We start from the raw sequence: 22,013 nt of genomic DNA on the forward strand, positions 1-22,013 counted from the left end.
GAACCACGAGTCAGTGTCAGTCTCTCCTTGGTGCTGCGGGCTCTGTTTGCCTGCTTGATTGTAAGACTGACCCGATGTCGTAATATTTGATCAATAAATGCTGTGGATGCACATCTGGAGTTGAATCGAGTCGAGTCTGATGAGGCGCGCTGAATTATAGATTGTCAGAGACACAACAGAAATTCATCCCAAGGAGGAGGAAACATGCTAAGGGGAGGGTGAGGCATCCATGGCTGACGAGGGAAATCAAGGACAGCAATAAAAGCAAAAGAAAAAGCATACAAAGTGGTGAGGATTAGTGAAAACCAGAGGATTGGGAAGCCTTTAAAAGTGAGCAGAGGATGAATAAAAAAACAATAAAGGGGGAGAAGATGAAATATCAGTGTGAGCTAGCTCGTAAAGAAGAAGAGTTTGTTTCAATCTATAAAAGGTAAGAGAGAGGCAAACATAGCCGTTGGACCACTGGAAAACGAGGCTGGGGAAGGAATATTAGGTAACAACGCAGGAACTGAATAGTTACTTTGCATCAGTCTTCACAGTGGGAGACACCAGCGGGATGCCAGAGCTCCATGAGAGTCAGGAGGCACAGGTGAGTGTAGTGGTCATCACTAAGGAGAAGGTTCTGGGGAAACTGAGAGGTCTGAAGGTGGATAAATCACCTGGATCCCAGATGGACTACACCCCAGGGTTCTAAAAGAGATAGGTGCGGAAATTGTGGAGGCATTGGTGGTGATCTTTCAGGAATCACTGGAGACAGGGAGGGTCCCAGAGGACTGGAAAGTGGCTAATGTAACACCGCTGTTTAAGAAGGGAAGGAGGCAGTAGACGGGAAATTATAGGCTGATTAGCTTGACTTTGGTTATTGGTAAGATTTTAGAGTCCATTATTAAAGGTGAGATCGCGGAGTACTTGGAAGTGCATGATAGAATAGGACTGAGTCAGCACGACTTCTTCAAGGGGAGGTCGTGTCTGACAAATCTGTTAGAGTTCTTTGAGGAGGTAACAAGGAAGTTAGATAAAGGAGAGCCAGTGGATGTGATTTATTTAGATTTCCAAAAAGAGTTTGACAAAGTGCCGCATAGGAGATTGTTAAATAAGTTAAGAGCCCATGGTGTTAAGGGTAACATCCTGGCATGGATAGAGGATTGACTGACTGAGAAGAGTGGGGATAAAGGAGTCCTTTTCAGGATGGCAGCCGGTGGCTAGTGGGATTGTTTCTGGGACCACAACTTTTCACAATATACATTAACAATTTGGAGGAAGGAACTGAAGGCATTGTTGCTAAGTTTGCAGATGATACAAAAGTATGCAGAGGGACAGGTAGTATTGAGGAAGCAGGGGGACTGCAGAAGGACTTGGACAGGTTAGGAGAGTGGGCAAGGAAGTGACAGATGGAATATAATGTGGAAAAGTGTGAGGTTATTCACTTTGGAAGGAGGAATGGAGGCCTAGACTATTCTCTAAATGGGAAAATGCTTGGGAAATCAGAAACACAGAGGGACTTGGGAGTTATTGTTCAAGATTCTCTTCAGGTTAACGTGCAGGTTCAGTCGGCAGTTAGGAAGGTAAATGCAATAAGAACATAAGAACATAAGAAATAGGAGCAGGAGTAGGCCATCTAGCCCTTCGAGCCTGCCCCGCCATTCAATAGGATCATGGCTGATCTGAATTGGATCAGTTCCACTTTCCCGCCTTCTCCCCACAACCCTTAATTCCCTTGTCTACCAGAAATCTATCTACCCGTGACTTAAATATATTCAACAAGGTAGCCTCCACCACTTCAATGGGCAGAGAATTCCAGAGATTCACTACCCTTTGAGTGAAGAAGTTCTTCCTCAATTCTGTTCTAAACTGCACCCCCCCTCTCCCTTATTTTGAGACTGTGCCCTCTAGTTCTGTTTTCCTTTCTAAGCGGAAAGAATTTCTCTACCTCTACCCTATCTAGCCCCTTCATTATCTTGTAAGTCTCTATAAGATCTCCCCTCAGCCTTCTAAACTCCAACGAGTACAGGCCCAAAGACTTTGTGGCCAGTTGTAGTTGGAAGAAGAAAGGCAGCGAGTTGCCTGAACAAATTGATGTTTTTTTAAACTGATTGGACTCATGTATGGCCACACTCCGACAACATTTGTTAGCATTCATGTCGAGAGGGCTAGAATACAAGAGCAGGATGTACTCCTGAGGCTGTATAAAGCTCTGGTCAGACCTCATTGGAGTTTTTTTTTGAGTTTGGGCCCCGTATCTAAGGAAGGATGTGCTGACCATGGAAAGGGTCCAGAGGAGGTTCACGAGAATGATCCCTGGAATGAAGAGCTTGTCACATGAGGAGCAGTTGAGGGGATGAGGGGAGATCTCACTGATACTTAGAGGAAACTGTGAGGTCTGGATAGAGTGAACTTGGAGAAAGTGTTTCCACGAGTAGGAAAAGCTAGAAGCAGAGGGCACAACCTCAGGCTAAAGGGACGATCCTTTAAAACAGAGATGAGGAGGAATTTCTTCAGCCGGAGAGTGGTGAACCTGTGGAACTCTTTGCCGCAGAAGGCTGTGGAGGCCAGGTCATTGAGTGTCTTTAAGACAGAGATAGATAAGTTCTTGATTAATAAGAGGATCAGGGGTTGTGGGGAAAAGGCAGGAGGATAGGGATGAGAAAAATATCAGCCATGATTGAATGGTGGAACAGATTCGATGGGCTGAGTGGCCTAATTCTGCTCTACGTCTTCTGGTCTCATGGTCTGAATATGCCATCCTTCCCAGACCTGGTCAACATGCGACTCCAGCAATATAGCTGACCCTAAAATGTCCTCGGGCAACTAGGGATGGGCAATAAATTCTGGCCAGCCAGTGATGCCCAAGTCTCAAGAGTGAATAAAAAAAGGTTTCGATTCAGAGATCTCTGGGGTCAGTGGCAGTTATCGTCGAAAGTCGTAAACACCCACCTGGTTCACTAATACCCTTTGGGGAAGGAAATTTGCCACCTTTACCCGGGTCTGGCCTACGTGTGATTCTAGAGCCACAACGATGACTCTGAACTGTCCTCTGAAATGGTCTGGGAAACAGCTCAGTGCAATGACAAGCTGGAATGGGGTGTAAATGGCAGCGATGCCCGCATCCCATTATGGAATGTAATGCTGTTTTGATCTGGAATTGATGTGTACTTTCTAATTCGCAGTGCTTCCTGGTCAGACAGTAATTACACACTGAATGAGATAAACATGGACTTATCAGTTCACAATCGCTCTCAAAGGGCACAGTTTTATCTTCATAGATAAATCTGGTTGCGATCTTGCAATGTCTGCCACTCTGACCAGCTCGGAATCGTGGTTGATTTTCTCTTGTCTCCTTGTTTTTCTCACAGGCCACCATAGTTCTCCAGGTCTCCTACACCCCCCCAGCAGGAGCTGCGCCCTTGTTCCCACCAACACCACCGCCCCAACCTGAGGTGGCGACCAAAGAGGTGGATACTGATCCCCCCACTGGTAAGATAATGTGATAGGCGGTTGGCAGGGGTGAGGGGCAGTGAGGGGGGTAGGTGAGGGTCAGTGTGTGGGGTCAGTGGGTGATGGGGGGGTGAGGGGCAGTAGTGGGTGATGGTGAGGACAGTGGATGGAGGGGTGAGGGGCAGTAGGTGAGGGGCAGTGGGTGGGGGGGGTGAGGGGCAGTGGATGGGGGGGTGAGAGGCTGTGGGTGTGGGGGGTGAGGGGCAGTGTGTGGGGGGGGTGAGGGGCAGTGGGTGAGGGCAGTGGGTGGGGGGGGTGAGGGGCAGTGGGTGAGGGGCAGAGGGTGATGGTGACGACAGTGGATGGGAGGGTGAGGGGCAGTGGGTGAGGGCAGTGGGTGGGGGGGGTGAGGGGCAGTGGGTGAGGGGCAGTGGGTGAGGACAGTAGGTGGGGGGGTGAGGGGCAGTGGGTGAGGGCAGTGGGTGGGGGGGGTGAGGGGCAGTGGGTGAGGGGCAGTGGGTGAGGGGCAGTGGGTGAGGGCAGTGGGTGTGGGGGGTGAGGGGCAGTGTGTGGGGGGGGTGAGGGGCAGTGGGTGGGAGGGGTGAGGGGCAGTGGATGGGGGGGTGAGGGGCAGTGGGTGAGGGCAGTGGGTGTGGGGGGTGAGGGGCAGTGTGTGGGGGGGGTGAGGGGCAGTGGGTGGGAGGGGTGAGGGGCAGTGGGTGAGGGGCAGTGGGTGGGAGGGGTGAGGGGCAGTGGGTGAGGGCAGTGGGTGGGGGGGGTGAGGGGCAGTGGGTGAGGGGCAGAGGGTGATGGTGACGACAGTGGATGGGAGGGTGAGGGGCAGTGGGTGGGGGGGGTGAGGGGCAGTGGGTGAGGGGCAGTGGGTGAGGACAGTAGGTGGGGGGGGGTGAGGGGCAGTGGGTGAGGGCAGTGGGTGGGGGGGGGTGAGGGGCAGTGGGTGAGGGGCAGTGGATGGGGGGGTGAGGGGCAGTGGGTGAGGGCAGTGGGTGGGGGGGTGAGGGGCAGTGGGTGAGGGGCAGTGGGTGGGGGGGTGAGGGGCAGTGGGTGAGGGGCAGTGGGTGGGGGGGTTGAGGGGCAGTGGGTGAGGGGCAGTGGGTGGGGGGGTGAGGGGCAGTGGGTGAGGGGCAGTGGGTGGGGGGGTGAGGGGCAGTGGGTGAGGGGCAGTGGGTGGGGGGGTGAGGGGCAGTGGGTGAGGGGCAGTGGGTGAGGGCAGTGGGTGGTGGAGGGGGTGAGGGGCAGTGGGTGAGGGCAGTGGGTGAGGGGCAGTGGATGGGGGGGTGAGGGGCAGTGGGTGAGCGGCAGTGGATGGGGGGGTGAGGGGCAGTGGGTGTGGGGGGTGAGGGGCAGTGTGTGGGGGGGGTGAGGGGCAGTGGATGGGGGGGGTGAGGGGCAGTGGGTGTGGTGGGTGAGGGGCAGTGGGTGAGGGGCAGTGGATGGGGGGGGTGAGGGGCAGTGGGTGTGGGGGGTGAGGGGCAGTGGGTGAGGGGCAGTGGATGGGGGCAGTGGGTGGGGGGGTGAGGGGCAGTGGATGGGGGGGTGAGGGGAAGTGGGTGAGGACAGTGGCTGGGGGGGGTGAGGGGCAGTGGGTGAGGGGCAGTGGGTGAGGGGCAGTGGGTGGGGGGCAGTGGGTGAGGGCAGTGGGTGGGGGGGTGAGGGGCAGTGGGTGAGGGGCAGTGGGTGGTGGGGGGGTGAGGGGCAGTGGGTGAGGGGCAGTGGGTGGGGGGGTGAGGGGCAGTGGGTGAGGGGCAGTGGGTGGGGGGGTGAGGGGCAGTGGGTGAGGGGCAGTGGGTGAGGGGCAGTGGGTGAGGGGCAGTGGGTGGTGGGGGGGGTGAGGGGCAGTGGGTGAGGGGCAGTGGGTGGGGGGGGGTGAGGGGCAGTGGGTGATGAGCCAGGTGTGGGTACGGATTAATGTGGAAATCCCCGTGTGGAGAGTGGCCTCGCCAAATGTGCTTTGATCTCTGAATGTGAAGAATCATAAACTCCCTGGACCCAGACCCCGGAGGGAGCACTGCATTGTCAGAGGCACCAACCTTCGCACGAGGTGATTCATAGGAAATAGAAATTAGAAGCAGCAGTAGGCCATTCGGCCCATCGAGCCTGCTCCGCCATTCATTTTGATCATGGCTGATCATCCAATTCACAATTCTGATCCTCCCTTCCCCCCACATCCCTTGATCCCTTTAGCCCACGTTTTGGCCTCAACTACTCTCTGTGGGAGTGAATTCCACACTCTCACCACCCTCTGGGTGAAGAAATTTCTCCTCACCTCAGTTCTAAAAGGTTTACCCCCTATCCTCAAACTATGACCCCTCGTTCTGGACTCCCCGATGATTGGGAACATTCTTTCTGAATCTACCCTGTCTAACCCTGTTAGAATTATATAAGTTTCTCTGAGATCCCCTCTTCACTCTTCTAAACTCCAGTGAATATATTTCTAACTGACTTAGTCTCTCCTTATGTGACAGCCCTGCCTTCCCAGGAATCAGCCTGGTAAACCTTCGCTGTGCTCCCTCTACAGCAAGGACAACCTTCCTCAGATAAAGACATTAAAACAGACACAATGCTCCAGTTGTGGTCTCACCAATGCCCTACACATTTGCAGCAAAACATCCCTATCCCTCTACTCAAATCCTCTCGCTATGGAGGCCAACATACCATTTGCCTCTTTACTGCCTGCTGTTGTGTTGAATGCCAGTTTAGCGGGGAAACTACATGAGCACAGGGGTGGCAGGAATTGAAGAACATAGAACATAGAACATTACAGCGCAGAACAGGCCCTTCGGCCCACCATGTTGCGCCGACCAATTAAAAAACAATGACCCCCTAACCTAAACCAATCCCTTTTCGTCCATAAACCTATCCACGGATCTCTTAAACGCCCCCAAACTAGGCGCATTTACAACTGCAGCAGGCAGGGCATTCCAATCCCTCACCACCCTCTGGGTAAAGAACCTATCCCTGACATCCGTCCTATAACTACCCCCCCTTAATTTAAAGCCATGCCCCCTCGTGCTAGCTTTCTCCATCCGAGGAAAAAGGCTATCACTGTCCACCCTATCTAAACCTCTAATCATCTTTTATGTTTCAATAAGGTCCCCTCTTAGCCGCCTTCTTACTAACGAAAACAACCTCAAATCCCTCAGTCTCTCCTCATAGGACCTCCCCTCCATACCAGGCAACATCCTGGTAAACCTCCTCTGCACCCTCTCCAAAGCCTCCACATCCTTCTTGTAATGTGGGGACCAGAACTGCACACAATACTCCAAGTGCGGCCGCACCAGAGTTGTGTACAGTTGCAACATGACGCTGCGGCTCCTAAATTCAATCCCCCTACCAATAAACGCCGAGAAGGTGTTGATGGATTGGACGATGGAGTGGGAGGAGGGTCCTGAGGGGCATGAGTGCCCGGCTAGACCAGTTGGGTCTATTTCCCATGCTGGAGGTTTGACTTAATTCCAAGTTAACCTTTTGTTTCCTTTGCCGTCCCTCTTCTTGTGGGATAGAGAAGGGTTCTGAAATATGATCTGTGGGAGTGGTTCTCATCCCAATGGAATATTTAAGAGAAAGACTTTCCAGCCGCCTTTCCTGTTTGTGGATGAGCTGGGCTTTGGAGGTAAATAATATTTGAAAGGATCAACATCTGTTCCATTTCCCTATTTGTCCGGCTGAGAATCAAGGATAATGTTTGTAATTTGAAAGGAATCTGTTGCAGAAAATGAGTAAGTATTCTAGAATTGTATTTTGTTTCAATTTTTTTAAAAATGTAAGTTATTTTTGACGCAGTATTCCACTTCAAACTGGCTTTAGAAGCATTCCTCAGAACAATCACAAGTAGAAGCTTGCTGGGGGAGGCAGTGGTGCAGTGGTATTGTCCCAGGACTAGTAATCTAGGGTACCCAAGCCCCAGGAGCCCAGGTTCAAATCCTGCCACGGCAGGTGGTGGAATTTTAATTCAATACAATTCTGGAATTAAGAATCTACTGATTGTCATTAAAAACCCATCTGGTTCACTACTGCTGCAGCTTTATAAGACCCTAGACAGGCCCGACTCGGAGTACTGTGCGCAGTTCTGGTCGCCTCATTACAAGAAAGATGTGGAGGCTATCGAAAGGGTACAGAGGAGATTTACAAGGATGATGTCTGGATTGGGTGACATGCATTATTAGGATAGGTTGAGGGAGCTCGGTCTCTTCTCCCTGGAGAGACAAAGGTTGAGAGGCGACCTGATAGAGGTTTATAAAATGTTGAGAGGAATAGATAGAGTGGATTCTCGGAGGCTATTTCCCAGGGCTGAAATGGTCGCTACGAGTGGACACAGGTTTAAGGTGCTGGGGAACAGGTACAGAGGAGACGTTGGGGGTAAGTTTTTCACTCAGAGGGTGGTGAGTGAGTGGAATCAGCTGCCGTCGGTGGTGGTGGAGGCGAACTCGCTGGGGTCTTTTAAGAGACTTCCGGATGAGTACCTGGAATTTAATGGGATTGGGAGTTATAGATAGGCCTGGTAGGTATGGATATGATCGGCGCAACGTGTGGGCTGAAGGGCCTGTTTGTGCTGTAGTTTTTCTATGTTCTACTTTCCTTTAGAGAAGGAAATCTGCCGTCCTTACCTGGTCTGGCCTACATGTGACTCCAGAGCCACAGCAATGTGGTTGAATCTTATGGGCAATAAATGTTAGCCCAATCAGTGACATCCACATCCCATGGGTGAATGGTCAGAAGTCAGGACAGCCAAAAGGTTAAAATTGAGCGGCTGGTTAACCATTCAAAATTACCTTGCTCCCCACCACAACACTGGGGCAGCACAGTGGTTAGTACTGCTGCCTCACAGCTCCAAAGACCCAGGTTTTTAAGATGGTGGTTTATGTTATGCCTCCTGAATGGTTATGAGTCTCTTGAATGTTGTTGGAGCTGCACCTATACAAGGCAAGTATTCCATTACACTTGCACCTTTTAGTGGTGGAAGGGCTTTGGGGAGTCAGGAGGTGAGTTACTGATCGTGGTATTGCCAACCTCTGTTCTGGCCTTGCAGCCCCAGTATTTATATGGCTAGTCCAGTTCAGTTTCTGCTCAGTGGCAACCCCCAAAATGTTGATCGTAGGGGATTCATCGATGGTAATGGCATTGAATGCTAAGGGCAGATGGCTAGATTGGCTCTTGTTGGAGATTGGTCATTGACTGGTGGCTGTGTGGAACAAATTTGATTTGATTTGATTTATTGTCATATGCATTGGGATACAATGAAAAGTATTGTTTCTTGCCCGCTTTACAGACAAAGCATTAGAGAAGGGAAGGAGAGAGTGCAGAAAGTAGTGTTTCAGCCATAGCTAGGGTGTAGAGGAGGATCAATATGGTAAGTTCATTCAAAAGCCTGACGGCAGAGGGAAGAAGCTCTTCTTGAGTTGGTTGGTACGTGACCTCAGACTTTTGTACCTTTTTCCTGATGGAAGAAGGTGGAAGAGAGAATGTCCGGGGTGCTTGATTATGCTGGCTGCTTTGCCAAGGCAGTAGGAAGTGTAGACAGAGTCAATGGATGGGAGGCTGGTTTGCGTGATGGACGGGGCTACATTCACAGTAGTCCTTCTCCACTCCCTGTTGGTTAACCCACCTTCCCTTTGACTCGCAAACAACAGCATCTCTTACCTTCTGCTGACTTTATAACTGCAGTGAGCCTATCCAGGTAAGCAGAGAATGTTCTATCACCCTTGCACGCGACCTTTGAGCACTCACCAACACCCCTGGTAGATCCCCAGTAGCATCTTCCAGGCTGATGTTCCTCATCTGCACCTACAGACACTGGTGGCGAGGGAGAGGAGGACACAGAAGATGCACTGGTCACAGGTGATGAGGCTGAGCCCGCACCGGGGGTACCCGGGACTGAACCACCTGCATTGCCAAAGAAACCGTCTACCAACGTGGTCCATGGCATCAAGAAACGGAAACGCCCAACCAAAGTTCTGCTTCCAAACAAGCCCCAGGACTTCCAGGTGGGTTATCCTCAGGGTTGAATGTTTGGGACTGAGGCCTTGTTTCAAAGAGGGTGGAATTGTTTGTGGGTGGCAGTGTAAAAAGATGGATAAAGAATCCCTTCATTCTCTTATCCACCAAAGTGAATTTTACCCTCTCAGTCTGGCCACTGGACAGAGTTAAAGATAGTCTTGTTACTTGAAACCCTTTTCATGGAAAAGTAAAGTCATTATAGAATCCCTACAGGCCCATTCGGCCCATCGAGTCTGCACCGACCACAATCCCATCCAGGCTCTATTCCCATAACCCCACATATATTTACTCTGCTAATCCCTGACATTAGGGTCAATTTGGCATGGCTGATGTACCTAGCCAGCATTGGGCCATCATTTATTGCCCATCCCTTGAACTGAGTGGCTTGCTAGGCCTTTTCAGAGGGCAGTTAAGAGTCAACTACATTGCTGTGGCTCTGGAGTCACATGGAGGCCAGACCAGGTGAAGACATTAGATTTCCTTCCCTCATGGGTCACTAATGGATGTAGTTTGTTGGCTTGTCATTTTAATGTTTCCTTAAATTACGCGCTCATCCTCCACTCCACTGCCCTGCCTGATCCCAGTAATGTTCGTCGTTCATAGCCCTGCACTTTGACCCCAGTTCTGTCCTTTGGCCGCAGTCATAAGAACATAAGAAATAGGAGCAGGAGTAGGCCATCTAGCCCTTCGAGCCTGCCCCGCCATTCAATAAGATCATGGCTGATCTGTCGTGGCTCAGTTCCACTTTCCCGCCCTCTCCCCATAACCCTGAACCCCCTCTCTTATCAAAAACCCATCAAACCGCATCTTAAAAATATTTAGCGAGGCAGCCTCCACCACTTCAACGGGCAGAGAATTCCAGAGATTCACCACCCTTTGAGTGAAGAAGTTCCTCCTCAACTCCGTTCTAAACCCCCCCCCCCCCCCCCCACCGCCCCCCCCCCTTATCTTGAGGCTGTGCCCTCTAGTCCTGCCTTTTGACCAGATGTGTGCACGCCAATTTTACTGGTTTAACCTCATTGTCTCCGATTTGGTCTGTTACATTAAAGACATTGTGTCAACACAAGTAATAATGACCTAGTGGTATTATCGCTGGACTATTAATCCAGAAACTCAGTTAATGTTCTGTGGGGACCTAGGTTCAAATCCCACCATGGCAGGGGTGAACTAGCTGGATGAATTCAGAACCAGCTTGGCCATTGAATGCAGAAGTTAGTGGTGGAAGGGTGTTGTTCTGAATGGAGGTATGTAACCAGTGGTGTTCCGCAGGGATCAGTCAGGAAACTATTGTTTGTAATATATAGAAATGACTTGGAAGAAAACGCAGCTGGTCTGATTTAGCAAGATTGGGAATGATACGAAGATTGGTGGAGTTGTGTATAGTGATGAAGGTTGTCAAAGAATACAGGATATTGATAGGCTGGAAAATTGCAGATCTAATCCAGAAATATGCGAGGTGATGCATTTTGGTAGATCCAATTCAGGTGGAAGCTATAAAATAAATGGCAGAACCATCAGGAGCATAGACACACGGAGAGATCTGGGAGTACAGACCCTCAGATCCTTAAAAGTGGCAGCGCAGACGGAAAAGGTGGTCAAGATATGGCATACTTGCCCTCATCGGACAGAGCATCGAGTATAAAAGTTGGCAAATCATGTTACAGTTGTATAAAACGTTGGTTAGGTGACATTTGGAATACCGTGTCCAATTCTGGTCACCACACTACCATGGTGGCTCTGGAGAGAGTACAGAAAAGGTTTACAGGATGTTTCCTAGTATGGAGGGTATTAACATACAAGATGATCAGAGGGTTAGATAGGGTGGACAGTGAGAGCCTTTTCCCTCGGATGGTGATGGCTAACACGAGGGGACATAGCTTTAAATTAAGGGGTGGTAATTATAGGATGGATGTCAGAGGTAGGTTCTTTACTCAGAGGGTAATAAAGGCGTGGAATGCCCTGCCTGCAGCAGTTGTGGACTCGCCAACTTTAAGGGCGTTCAAATGGCCAGTGGATAGACATATGGATAAGAACATAAGAACATAAGAAATAGGAGCAGGAGTAGGCCATCTAGCCCCTCGAGCCTGCCCCGCCATTCAATAAGATCATGGCTGATCTGAAGTGGATCAGTTCCACTTTCCCGCTTTCTCCCCTTAACCCTTAATTCCCTTGCCTATCAAAAACCTATCTACCCGCGTCTTAAATATATTTAGCAAGGCAGCCTCCACCACTTCAACAGGCAGAGAATTCCAGAGATTCACCACCCTTTGAGTGAAGAAGTTCCTCCTCAACTCCGTTCTAAACCGCCCTCCCCTTATCTTGAGGCTGTGCCCTCTAGTCCTGCTGTCCCTCCTGAGCAGGAAGAACCTCTCCACCTCTACCCTATCCATCCCCTTCATCATCTTATACGTCTCAATAAGATCCCCCCTCATCCTTTTAAACTCCGAGTACAAGCTCAGTCTACTCAGCCTCTCTTCGTTGTTCAACCCCCTCAACTCCGGTATCAGCCGACTGAACCTCCTCTGTACTCCCTCCAAGACCAATATATCCTTGCGTAAGTGCGGCGACCAAAACTGCACACAGTACTCCAGCTGCGGCCTCACCAGTGCCCTGTACAGCTGCAGCAAGACCTCCCTGCTTTTATATTCAACCCCCCTCGCTATGAAGGCCAGCATCCCATTCGCCTTCCTGACCACCTGCTGCACCTGTAGGCTGGGTTTTTGCGACTCATGCACAAGGACCCCCAGGTCCCTCTGCACCGTAGCATGCTGCAGCTTTTCGCCCTTTAAGTAGTAGTCCCTCCTACTATTATTCCTGCCAAAGTGGATAACCTCACACTTGCCAACATTGTATTCCATCTGCCAGGTCCTCGCCCACTCGCTCAGCCTATCTAGATCCCTCTGCAGACTTTCTACACCCTCCGCACAATTTGCCTTTCCACTCATCTTTGTGTCATCAGCAACATTGGAAAAGTTTAGGTTCGAGGGTCATTAGATTGGTTCCACTGGTCAGTGCAACATCGAGGGCCAAAGGGCCTGTACTGCGCTGTAATGTTCTATGTTCTAGCTATAAGGACAGATTGAATAAGTTGAGATTGTTCTCCTGGGAAAGACGGAGACTGAGGGACGACTCGGTGGAAGTTTATAAAATTATGAGAGGTATAGATAGGGTGAAAAGTTGGAAGCTTTTTCCCAGGGCAGAAATAACAATTACAAAGGGGGGCAGAAGTTCAAGATAAGTCGGGGGGGGGGGAAAGGTTCAGTGAAGGTGTGCGGGGGATGTTTTTCACACAGAGGGTGCCTGGAATACACTGCCAGGTGAGGTTGTTGAGGCAGTTCCCTTAGCCGCATTTAAGACTTACCTGGATAGACATATGAACAAACGGGGAATAGAGCATGGAGGTCGGTCACCAGTGGAGTGCCCCAGGGATCTGTTCTAGCACCCTTGCTGTTTGTCATTTTCATAAATGACCTGGATGAGGAAGTGGAGGGATGGGTAAGTAAGTTCACCAATGATATGAAGGTTGGTGGTGTTGTGGATAGTCTGGAGGGATGTCAGAAGTTGCAGCGTGACATAGATAGGATGCAAGACTGGGCGGGGAAGTCGCAGATGGACTTCAACGCGGATAAATGTGTAGTGGTCCATTTTGGCAGGATGAAGGAGTACAATATCAAGGGTAGGAGTCTTAGCTGTGTTGAGGAGCAGAAGGATCTTGGGGTCCGGGTCCATAGGACTCTTAAATCAGCCTCGCAGGTGGAGGATGTGGTCAAGAAGGCGTATGGTGTACTGGCCTTCATTAATCGAGGGATTGAGTTGAGGAGTCGGGAAGTAATGCTGCAACTTTATAAGACCCTTGTCAGACCCCACTTGGAGTACTGTGCGCAGTTCTGGTCACCTCACTACAGGAAGGATGTGGAAGCTATTGAAAGGGTGCAGAGGAGATTTACAAGGGTGTTGCCTGGATTGGGAGGCATGCCTTATGAAGATAGGTTGAGGGAGCTGGGACTCTTCTCCCTGGAGAGACAAAGGTTGAGAGGCGACCTGATAGAGGTTTATAAGATGTTGAGAGGTGTAGATAGGGTGGATTCTTGGAGGCTATTTCCCCGGGCTGAAATGGTCACTACGAGAGGACACAGGTTTAAGGTGCTGGGGAGCAGGTACAGAGGAGATGTCAGGGGTAAGTTTTTCACTCAGAGGGTGGTGAGTGAGTGGAATCGGCTGCCGTCAGTGGTGGTGGAGGCGAACTTGCTGGGGTCTTTTAAAAGGCTTCTGGATGAGTACATGGGATTTAATGGGATTGGGAGTTACAGGTAGTTCTATGGCCAGGTAGGTATAGATGTGATCGGCGCAACTTGTGGGCCAAAGGGCCTGTTTGTGCTGTAGTGTTCTATGTTCTATGTTCTAGAGGGATATAAGTGATTGATCTAGATCGGTAAATGTGATTGACACAGGCTTGGAGGGCCGAAGGGCCTGTTCCTGTGCTGTACAGCTCTTTTTGTTCTTTGTTCTTTTGCTAGATGGTGGAATTTAGGGAAGGAAATCTGCTGTCCTTACCCGGCCTGGCCTACATGTGACTCCAGACCCACAGCAATGTGGTTGGCTTTTAACTGCCCTCTGAAATGGCCGAGCAAGTCACTCAGTTCCGGGGCAATTCGGGACCTCATGAAAGAATATTGGAAATAAATCTTTGTGCGTCCCTTCCTAGCCCTTTTCAAGTTAGAAATTTCCCTCACTGATTGTAGAAGGCCCATTATTGGCTGCCAAGCCCATGGTCCAGGCCTCACTCTGGACAGAACCAAACCTGTGGCACTGATTTCATCATCACCGGAGGGGGCGATCTTACCAAAAACATTCCCGGCGCAGAATGAGTGTGCAAATGGGAGAGAATCGCGCTGGCTTTTCGGGCCAGCACCCAGTCACAGAAGCCAAATCTTGCCAGCAGGGGGTGGGGTGGAGACTAATCTCACCGGTGAAGGCAGCTGCGGAACTCTAGGGGTGACATTAGTTATTTAGTTATTAGTGCCACAAGTAGGCTTACGTTGACACTGCAATGAAGTGTCGCCACACGCCAGTGCCTGTGCGGGTCACTGGGGGAGAATTTAGCACGGCCAATGCACCCATCTTTCAGGCTGTGGGGAGGAAACCGGAGCACCCGGAGGAAACCCGCGCAGACACGGGGAGAATGTACAGACTCCGCACAGACACTGACCCGAGCCGGGAATCGAACCCGGTTCCCCGGTGCTGTGAGGCAGCAGCGCTAACCCACTGTGCTACCGTGCCACTCATGCGCAGGCACCCCGATCTCCCAGTCGACTGTGCACACAGGGGAGATTCCTGCCAAATTCACCAGCAAAACAGGCAAGAGGTAAGAAACTGAGCGCAGACCTGATTATTCGGGTCTTGCCCGATCTTACTGGCTCGCCACGGCGATTGGCTGGTGGGACGAGCCGGTGAGATTGCCCCAGTTATCTTTCCCAGATGGATGCGTATTTACCTCATTTTTCTGGTTCCAGGTCAGAGTGTGTGTGGTTGAAGCTCGTCAGCTCCCCGGGATCAACATCAGGCCTGTGGTTAAAGTGACGGTGGCTGGGCAGACAAAGACAACACGGATTCGCAAGGGCAATAACCCAATCTTCGACGAGGTAAGGCTCAGATCTTGTGAAACGTAAAAAATAGTAGCAGCGTTGACCATTCAACCCTTCCAGCCTGGCCTGACCTCCTTCATTACAATCCACCACCCTGATCCCGCCTTTCCCCTTATCCCTTGCCTCCTTTACAATCTCAAAGAACTCCATTTCTCCTTTCCCTCGTACAAAGATGTGGATCCAACGTGTTTGGAAAAGAGCCCGATCTTCCTCTTCAGTAGACAGAAAGAATCGAGAAGTTGACATTTATCTTTCAGACTCAACACTGAGGTCAATACTTTCAGAGAATAGCCTCCACCCGTGGGGACGGCAGGGTGACACAGTGGTTAGCACTGCTGCCTCACTGTGCCACAGACCCGGGTTCCATTCCTGGGTCGTTATCTGCCTGTTCTCTCTGTAACTGCGTGAGTTTCCCCCAGGATCGCTCCGGCTTCTTCCCACAGTCCAAAGATGTGTAGGTTAGGCGGATTGGCCGCGCTAAATTGCCCCTTATTGTCAGGTGGACTAGGTAGGGTAAATGCATGGGGATAGGGCTAGGGTGCAGATTCAATGGGCCGAATGGCCTCTTTCTGCACTGTCGGGATTCTATGACTCTGTGCCCCAATGTCATTTGGTTGGCAGTGATTGGTGATACTTTTCATTCCCATTCCCACTTCCACCTGCCCATTTTTATTCCTTCGTTTGCCCTATTGTTATCTCCTTTTTCCCTTGCACCATCATTCCTTCCGGCATTTAAACTCACTCACCTTCCACCCCAACCCAAACCTTTTCTTTAATTCTTTTCCCCCCTCCCTCCTTTCTCCTGCCTCGTGACCCATTGCTGGCGTGTTTAGGACTGCGTTGTTTGCCCTGTCGCGGAGCTCGAACCTGGAACTCTGAGATACCCTGTCCGTGGCCTCCACCCCTCAGGGAAAGCTCCGAGATAACAGTCTGACACTACCACCTTCACAGCTGAGAGCTGACACATCGCACAGAGCTCATTACATAGCCCAGGCTGTAATAAGCATCCTTGTACAGTCACATAGTCAAGTGATACTGACACAGAAACCAAAGTTTTGCTAAATTAAATCTCACGACAGGGAGTTTAGAATTTCAATAATATGCCAATTTTAAAAAAGAATTCTCAGGGACAAGGCACCACTGGTGTGGTCAGTATTTATGGAGGAGGTAGTGACGCAGTGGTATTGTCACTGGAAGAGACCCAGGTTCGAATCCCACCACCTCAGATGGTGAAATTTGATTTCAATGAAAGTCTCAGAAAAACCCATCTGGTTCACTAATGTCCTTTAGGGAAGGAAATCTGCCATCCTTACCCGGTCTGGCCTACATGTGACTCCAGAGCCACAGCAATGTGGATGACTCTTAAAAAACGCCCTCTTAAATGACCTATTAAGTCATCCAGTTCAAGGGCAATTGGGGATGGACAGTAAGTGCTGGCCTTGACAGTGAAGTCCACATCCAGTGAAAGGATAAGAAAAAGATATATTGCCCATCAGTACATACCCGGAGAATGTTTGGACACTTGGACATTTTACAATGGGACTCAATGAGAGTGTTGCTAATGTTGGCATATTGACTCAAGTTGATAACACAATCCAGGGTCCAGCTCAAGTTGGAAGGTGGTAAACGTCGGGGCGGCAGTGCTATTGTCACTGGACTAGTAATCCACAGACCCTGGACAAGATCTGGGGCCCTGTGTTCAAATCCCACCACCGCGGATGTTGGAATTTGAAATCATTCATTAAAATCTGGAATAAGAATCTACTGGTGACCGTGAAACCATTGTCAATTGTTGGAAAAATCCATCTGGTTCACTGATGTCTTTTAGGGAAGGAAATCTGCCTGAAAGGGGGCAGTTAGAAATGGGCATTAAATGCTCATGTCCAATAAACTGCATTTAAAACACTCCTGGTGCACTTGGAAGTTTCATTGGATGTTGAATAAATGGCAACATGACAGAAGTTACTACACTTCATTGTGTGTGAGTTGCTTTGGGACATCCTGAGCTTCTCAAAGGTGGTAGCTAACCTTTAATAATCCTTTCATGGGATGTGGCATTTCATGAGGGCAATCAAGAATCAACCATGTTGCTGTGAGTCTGGAGTCACGTCTAGGTCAGACTGGGTAAGGACGGCAGATTTCCTTTCCTGAAGGACATTAGTGAACCAGATGGGTTTTTCTGACAATCAGCAGTAGCTGTCCTGGGGGTCACCATGACCGAAGTTAACTCTCAGTTCCAGACGTTATTCATTGAATGGAAGTCCCACCAGCTGCCTTGGTGGCACAGTATCAGCCTGGCCCTCATGGTTATTAGCAACATTACCACAACACCATCTGCTACCCGATGATTTATCCTTCGTTACTCATACAAATCGGTAAAAGTCACAACACAGGTTAAAACCATTTGACCCAACTCCATGTTCCCGTGTTTACCCACCAGGCGTTAGTTTCATTCCAATCACATTTACTCAACATTCATACCGAATCAATGAAACATAGACACGGGACGCAGGTGTAGGCCTTTTGGCCCATTGAGCCTGCTCCACCATTCATCACGTTCATCGCTAATCATCAAATTCAATATCCTGATCCTCCTTCCCCCACCACCACCACCACCACCCCCCCATATCCCTCAATCCCTTTAGCCCCAAGGGCTATATCTAATTTCTTCTTGAAATCATTTGATTGGATTTGATTCATTAATGTCACATCGTGGGAAGTATTGTTTCTTGCGCACTACACAGACAAGGCATACTGTTCATAAAGAAGGAAAGGACAGAGTGCAAAATGTGGTGTTGCAGCCATAGCTACGCTGCAGAGAAAGACCAACTTAATGCAAGGTAAGTCCATTCAAAGGTCTGATGGCAACAGGGGAGAAACTGCTGTTGAGTCGGTTGGTACGTGACCTCAGACTTTTCCTGACGGGAAAGGGAGCATGTCCAAGGTGCGTGTGGTTCTTCATTACACAAAGTTTTGACCTCAACTACATTTGGTTGTAGTGAATTCTATACACTCGCCACCCCCTGGGTGAAGAAATCCTTCATCTCTAATCTAATCCTGAACATTGGCATCGTTTTTGCGTCGATCACAAACATGGAAGTGCGATTCACAGCTTTGTATGGATAAGTTTAAGTGATCATATTCAAGCACAAGTAGTCTGGGGAAATGCCTTTGTGTGTAAGTTGGATTGTGTGTGAGTTGCCCCAAGCCCTGAGTACTTCACGGGGAGTTGAGTGTTCTCTGCAATGCTGCATTGAACAGGTGCTACACAAATTCCCCCCTCTGTATCTTACTGACCAATCATTCACTTAGAGGTTTACAGCATGGAAACAGGCCCTTCGGCCCAACCATTAAGCTAGCCCCAATTTCCCCCATTTGGCCCATATCCCTCTATATCCATCTTACCCATGTAATTGTCTGAACGCTTTTTAAAAACTTCAAAGAAATTATTTAAAAAATCTCAATTCTTCTCTCCACTGTTCTGCAGACATTTTTCTTCAACTTCTACGATACTCCTGCTGATCTCTTTGACGAGCCGATATTCATCATGGTGAGTCCCTGAGGAGGATGTGCCGAGGGAGCCTCTCTCCCCCTCCTGGATATTTGCGATGATAGTCTTTCCTGTCTTTTAACTTTGTTTCCTTCTGGCAGGCCTACAACTCGCACTCTCTGCGCATGGACTCAGTGATTGGGGAATTCAAGGTAAATCATCCGTGGAAATTCCTGTGAGAATTCGGAAATGCCATTGGCTTCGAGTTAATCTGTGCTTTTTGCGTTACAGCTGGATATCGGGGCCATTTACTCAGAACCAAGTAAGTGTCACCTGAAGAAGGAGATGACTTGACAGATTGGGTTGGAACCATCATCAATTTCACTGCTTTCCCTCAGAAATTATAGATTTGAGATTTTCCCACTGGAATAATAGGATATTTGTTTTTTATTGATTCGTGGGACATGGGCATTGCTGGCTAGGCCAACATTTATTGCCCATCCTTAGTTGCCCTTGAGAAGGTGAGCTGCCATCCTGAACAACTGAGTGGCTTGCTAGGACATGTAGGCCAGACCAGGTAAAGACAGCGGATTTCCTTCCCTAAAGGACACTAGTGAACCAGATGGGGTTTTTTTGACAATCGACCATGGTTTCACTCACCAGTAGATTCTTAATTCTAGATATTCCACATCTCGGCATCTGCCATGGCGGAATTCGAACCCAGAACCCCAGAACATTAGTCGAGTTTCTGGGTTAATAGCCTCGTAATAATACCACTTGACCATTTCCTTCCCTATCCCCAGTTCCTGAGCTCTACCTATATTACCTCACTGTATGAGCCCCCTGTGGTGCCCTCCCACAGTCCAGCTGTGATATTCTCCATAACCAGTAGTGCAACTCCCCCACCTCTTTTACATCCTCCTCTCTCCTGCCTGAAACATCTGTATCCTGGAATGTTAAGTTGCCAATCCTATCCTTCCCTTAACCAAGTATCTGTAATAGCAACGACATCATAGTTCTAGATTTACCTTCTCTGAGAAAGATCACTGTTTTTGCAATCGTTCAATCCTCCTCAAATCCAGAGGACTGGAGAATTACAAATACTGCATCCTTGTTCAAGAAAGTTAAAATTCTAAATTGGGACAAGGCCAATTTAGATGGTATCAGGCAGGAACTTTCAATTGTTAATTGGGGGAGTCTGTGGGAAGGCAAAGGGATGCCTGGTAAGTGAGAGGCTTTCAAAAGTGTGTTAACAAGGTTCAGGGTAAACACATTCCTCTTAGTGTGAAGGGCAAAACTGGTAGGAGTAGGGAATCCTGGATGACTCGGGATATTGAGGCCGTAGTCAAGAAGAAGAAGGAGGCACATGACATGCATAGGCAATTGCGATCAAGAAGATGAGAGAGGGTGTACAAGTAGAGTTAAGAGAGAAATCAGGAGGGCAAAAAGATGACATGAGATTGCTTTGGCAGATAAGGCAAAGGAGAATCCAAAGAGCTTCTACAAATACATAAAGGGCACAAAAGTAACTAGGGAGAAAGTAGGCCTCGTTAGGATCAACAAGATTACCAATGTGCGGATCCACAAGAGGTGGGTAAGATCCTAAATTAATATTTCTCATCAGTATTTACTATCGAGAAAGGCATGGATGTTAGGAAACTTGGGGAGGTAAATAGCAATGTCTTGAGGAGTGTACATATTACAGAGAAGGTACTAGAAGTCTTAAAGTCCATCAAGATAGATAAATCCCCGGCACCTGATGAGGTGTATCCCAGGATTGTGGGAGACTAGGGAGGAAATTGTGGGTCCCCTAGCAGAGATATTTGAATCATCAATAGTCACAAGTGAGGTGCCTGAAGATTGAAGGGGGGCAAATGTTGTGACTTTATTTAAAAAGGGCTACAGGGAAAAGCCTGGGAACTACAGGCCAGTGAGCCTCACATCTGTGGTGGGTAAGTTGTTTGAAGGCAGTCTAAGAGACAGGCATTTAGAGATGCAAGGACTAATTAGGGATGGTCAGCGTGGGTTTGTGAGTGGAAAATCATGTCTCACGAATTTGATTGAGTTTTTTTGAAACAGTGACCAAGAAGGTGGATGAAGGCAGTCCAGCCAACGTTGTCTACATGGACTTTAGAAAGGCCTTTGGCAAAGTACCACATGGCAAGTTGTTGCATAAGGTTAAATCTAATAGGATCCAGTGTGAGGTAGTCAATTAGATACAAAATTGGCTCAATGATAGAAGACAGAGGGTGGTTGTAGAAGTTTTTTTTTCAAACTGGGGGTCTGTGACCAGCAATGTGCCTCAGGGATCGATGCTGGGTCCACTGTTACTTATCATTTATATCAATGATTTGGATGAGAATTTAGGAGGCATGGTTAATAAGTTTGCAGACGACACCAAGATTGGTGGCATGGTGGACAGTGAAGAAGGTTATCTAGAATTGCAATGGGACCTTAATCAATTGGGCCAGTGGGCTGTTGAATGGCAGATGGAGTTTGATTTAGATAAATGCGAGATGAACCAGGGCAGGACTTACTCAGTTAATGGGAGGGCATTGGGGAGAGTTACAGAACAAAGAGATCTAGGGGTACAGGTTCATAGCCCCTTGAAAGTGGAATCACAGGTTGCCAGAGTGGTGAAGAAGGCATTCGGCATGCTTAGTTTCATTGGTCAGGACATTGAATACAGGAGTTGGGATGTCTTGTTGAAGTTGTACAAGACATTGGTAAGGCCACACTTGGAATACTGTGTACAGTTCTTGTCACCCTATTATAGAAAGGATATTATTAAACTAGAAAGAGTGCAGAAAAGATTTACTAGGACGCTACCGGGACTTGATGGATTGAGTTATAAGGAGAGGCTGGATACACTGGGACTTTTTTCCCTGAAGCATAGGAGGCTGAGGGGTGATCTTATAGAGGTCTATAAAATAATGAGGGGCACAGATCAGTTAGATAGTCAATATCTTTTCCCAAAGGTAGGGGGGTCTAAAACTAGAGGCCATAGGTTTAAGGTGAGAGTGGAGAAATACAAAAGAGGAGTAGTTTTTTCATACAGAGGGCGGTGAGTGTCTGCAGTGGGCTGCCAGATGCAGTAGTAGTGGCGGGTACAATTTTGTCTTTTAAGAAGCGTTTAGACAGTTACATTGGGTAAGATGGGTATCGAGGGATATGGGCCAAACATGGGCAATTGGGACTAGCTTAATGTTATAAAAAAGGGCAGTATGAATAAGTTGGGCCGAAGGGCCTGTTTCCATGCCATTTACCTCTATGACTCCATGACTCTCAAGGGCAAAAGGATCAGCCCAGTAGCCTCTGGTCAGTAACTTTAATCTTGGTGGTGGGGAACCTCTTAGAAACAAGAATCTCGGAGCAATTGTACAGTTTTTTGTACAATATGAATTGAGGAAAGCCACCATGGATCT

The 22,013-nt window shown here is 49.0% G+C and overlaps 1 protein-coding gene across 5 annotated transcripts in view; it reads left to right on the forward strand.

Moving 5' to 3' along the window:
• dysf (dysferlin, limb girdle muscular dystrophy 2B (autosomal recessive)) overlaps nucleotides 1-22,013 on the forward strand; it is a 284,564-nt gene that overhangs the window by 86,354 nt on the left and 176,197 nt on the right. For all 5 annotated transcript variants that reach the window (XM_080191726.1, XM_080191963.1, XM_080191788.1 and 2 more), the window contains exons 5-10: nucleotides 3,354-3,474; nucleotides 9,247-9,440; nucleotides 14,967-15,095; nucleotides 18,586-18,648; nucleotides 18,750-18,800; nucleotides 18,880-18,910. In XM_080191726.1, coding sequence (XP_080047852.1) covers nucleotides 3,354-3,474; nucleotides 9,247-9,440; nucleotides 14,967-15,095; nucleotides 18,586-18,648; nucleotides 18,750-18,800; nucleotides 18,880-18,910 — 589 coding nt within the window. The remainder of the gene's footprint in view (nucleotides 1-3,353; nucleotides 3,475-9,246; nucleotides 9,441-14,966; nucleotides 15,096-18,585; nucleotides 18,649-18,749; nucleotides 18,801-18,879; nucleotides 18,911-22,013) is intronic.

This window comes from Carcharhinus amblyrhynchos, chromosome 1, assembly GCF_965287045.1.
Source record: "Carcharhinus amblyrhynchos chromosome 1, sCarAmb.v2.hapA, whole genome shotgun sequence".
NCBI classification, from domain to species: Eukaryota; Metazoa; Chordata; class Chondrichthyes; order Carcharhiniformes; family Carcharhinidae; genus Carcharhinus; species Carcharhinus amblyrhynchos.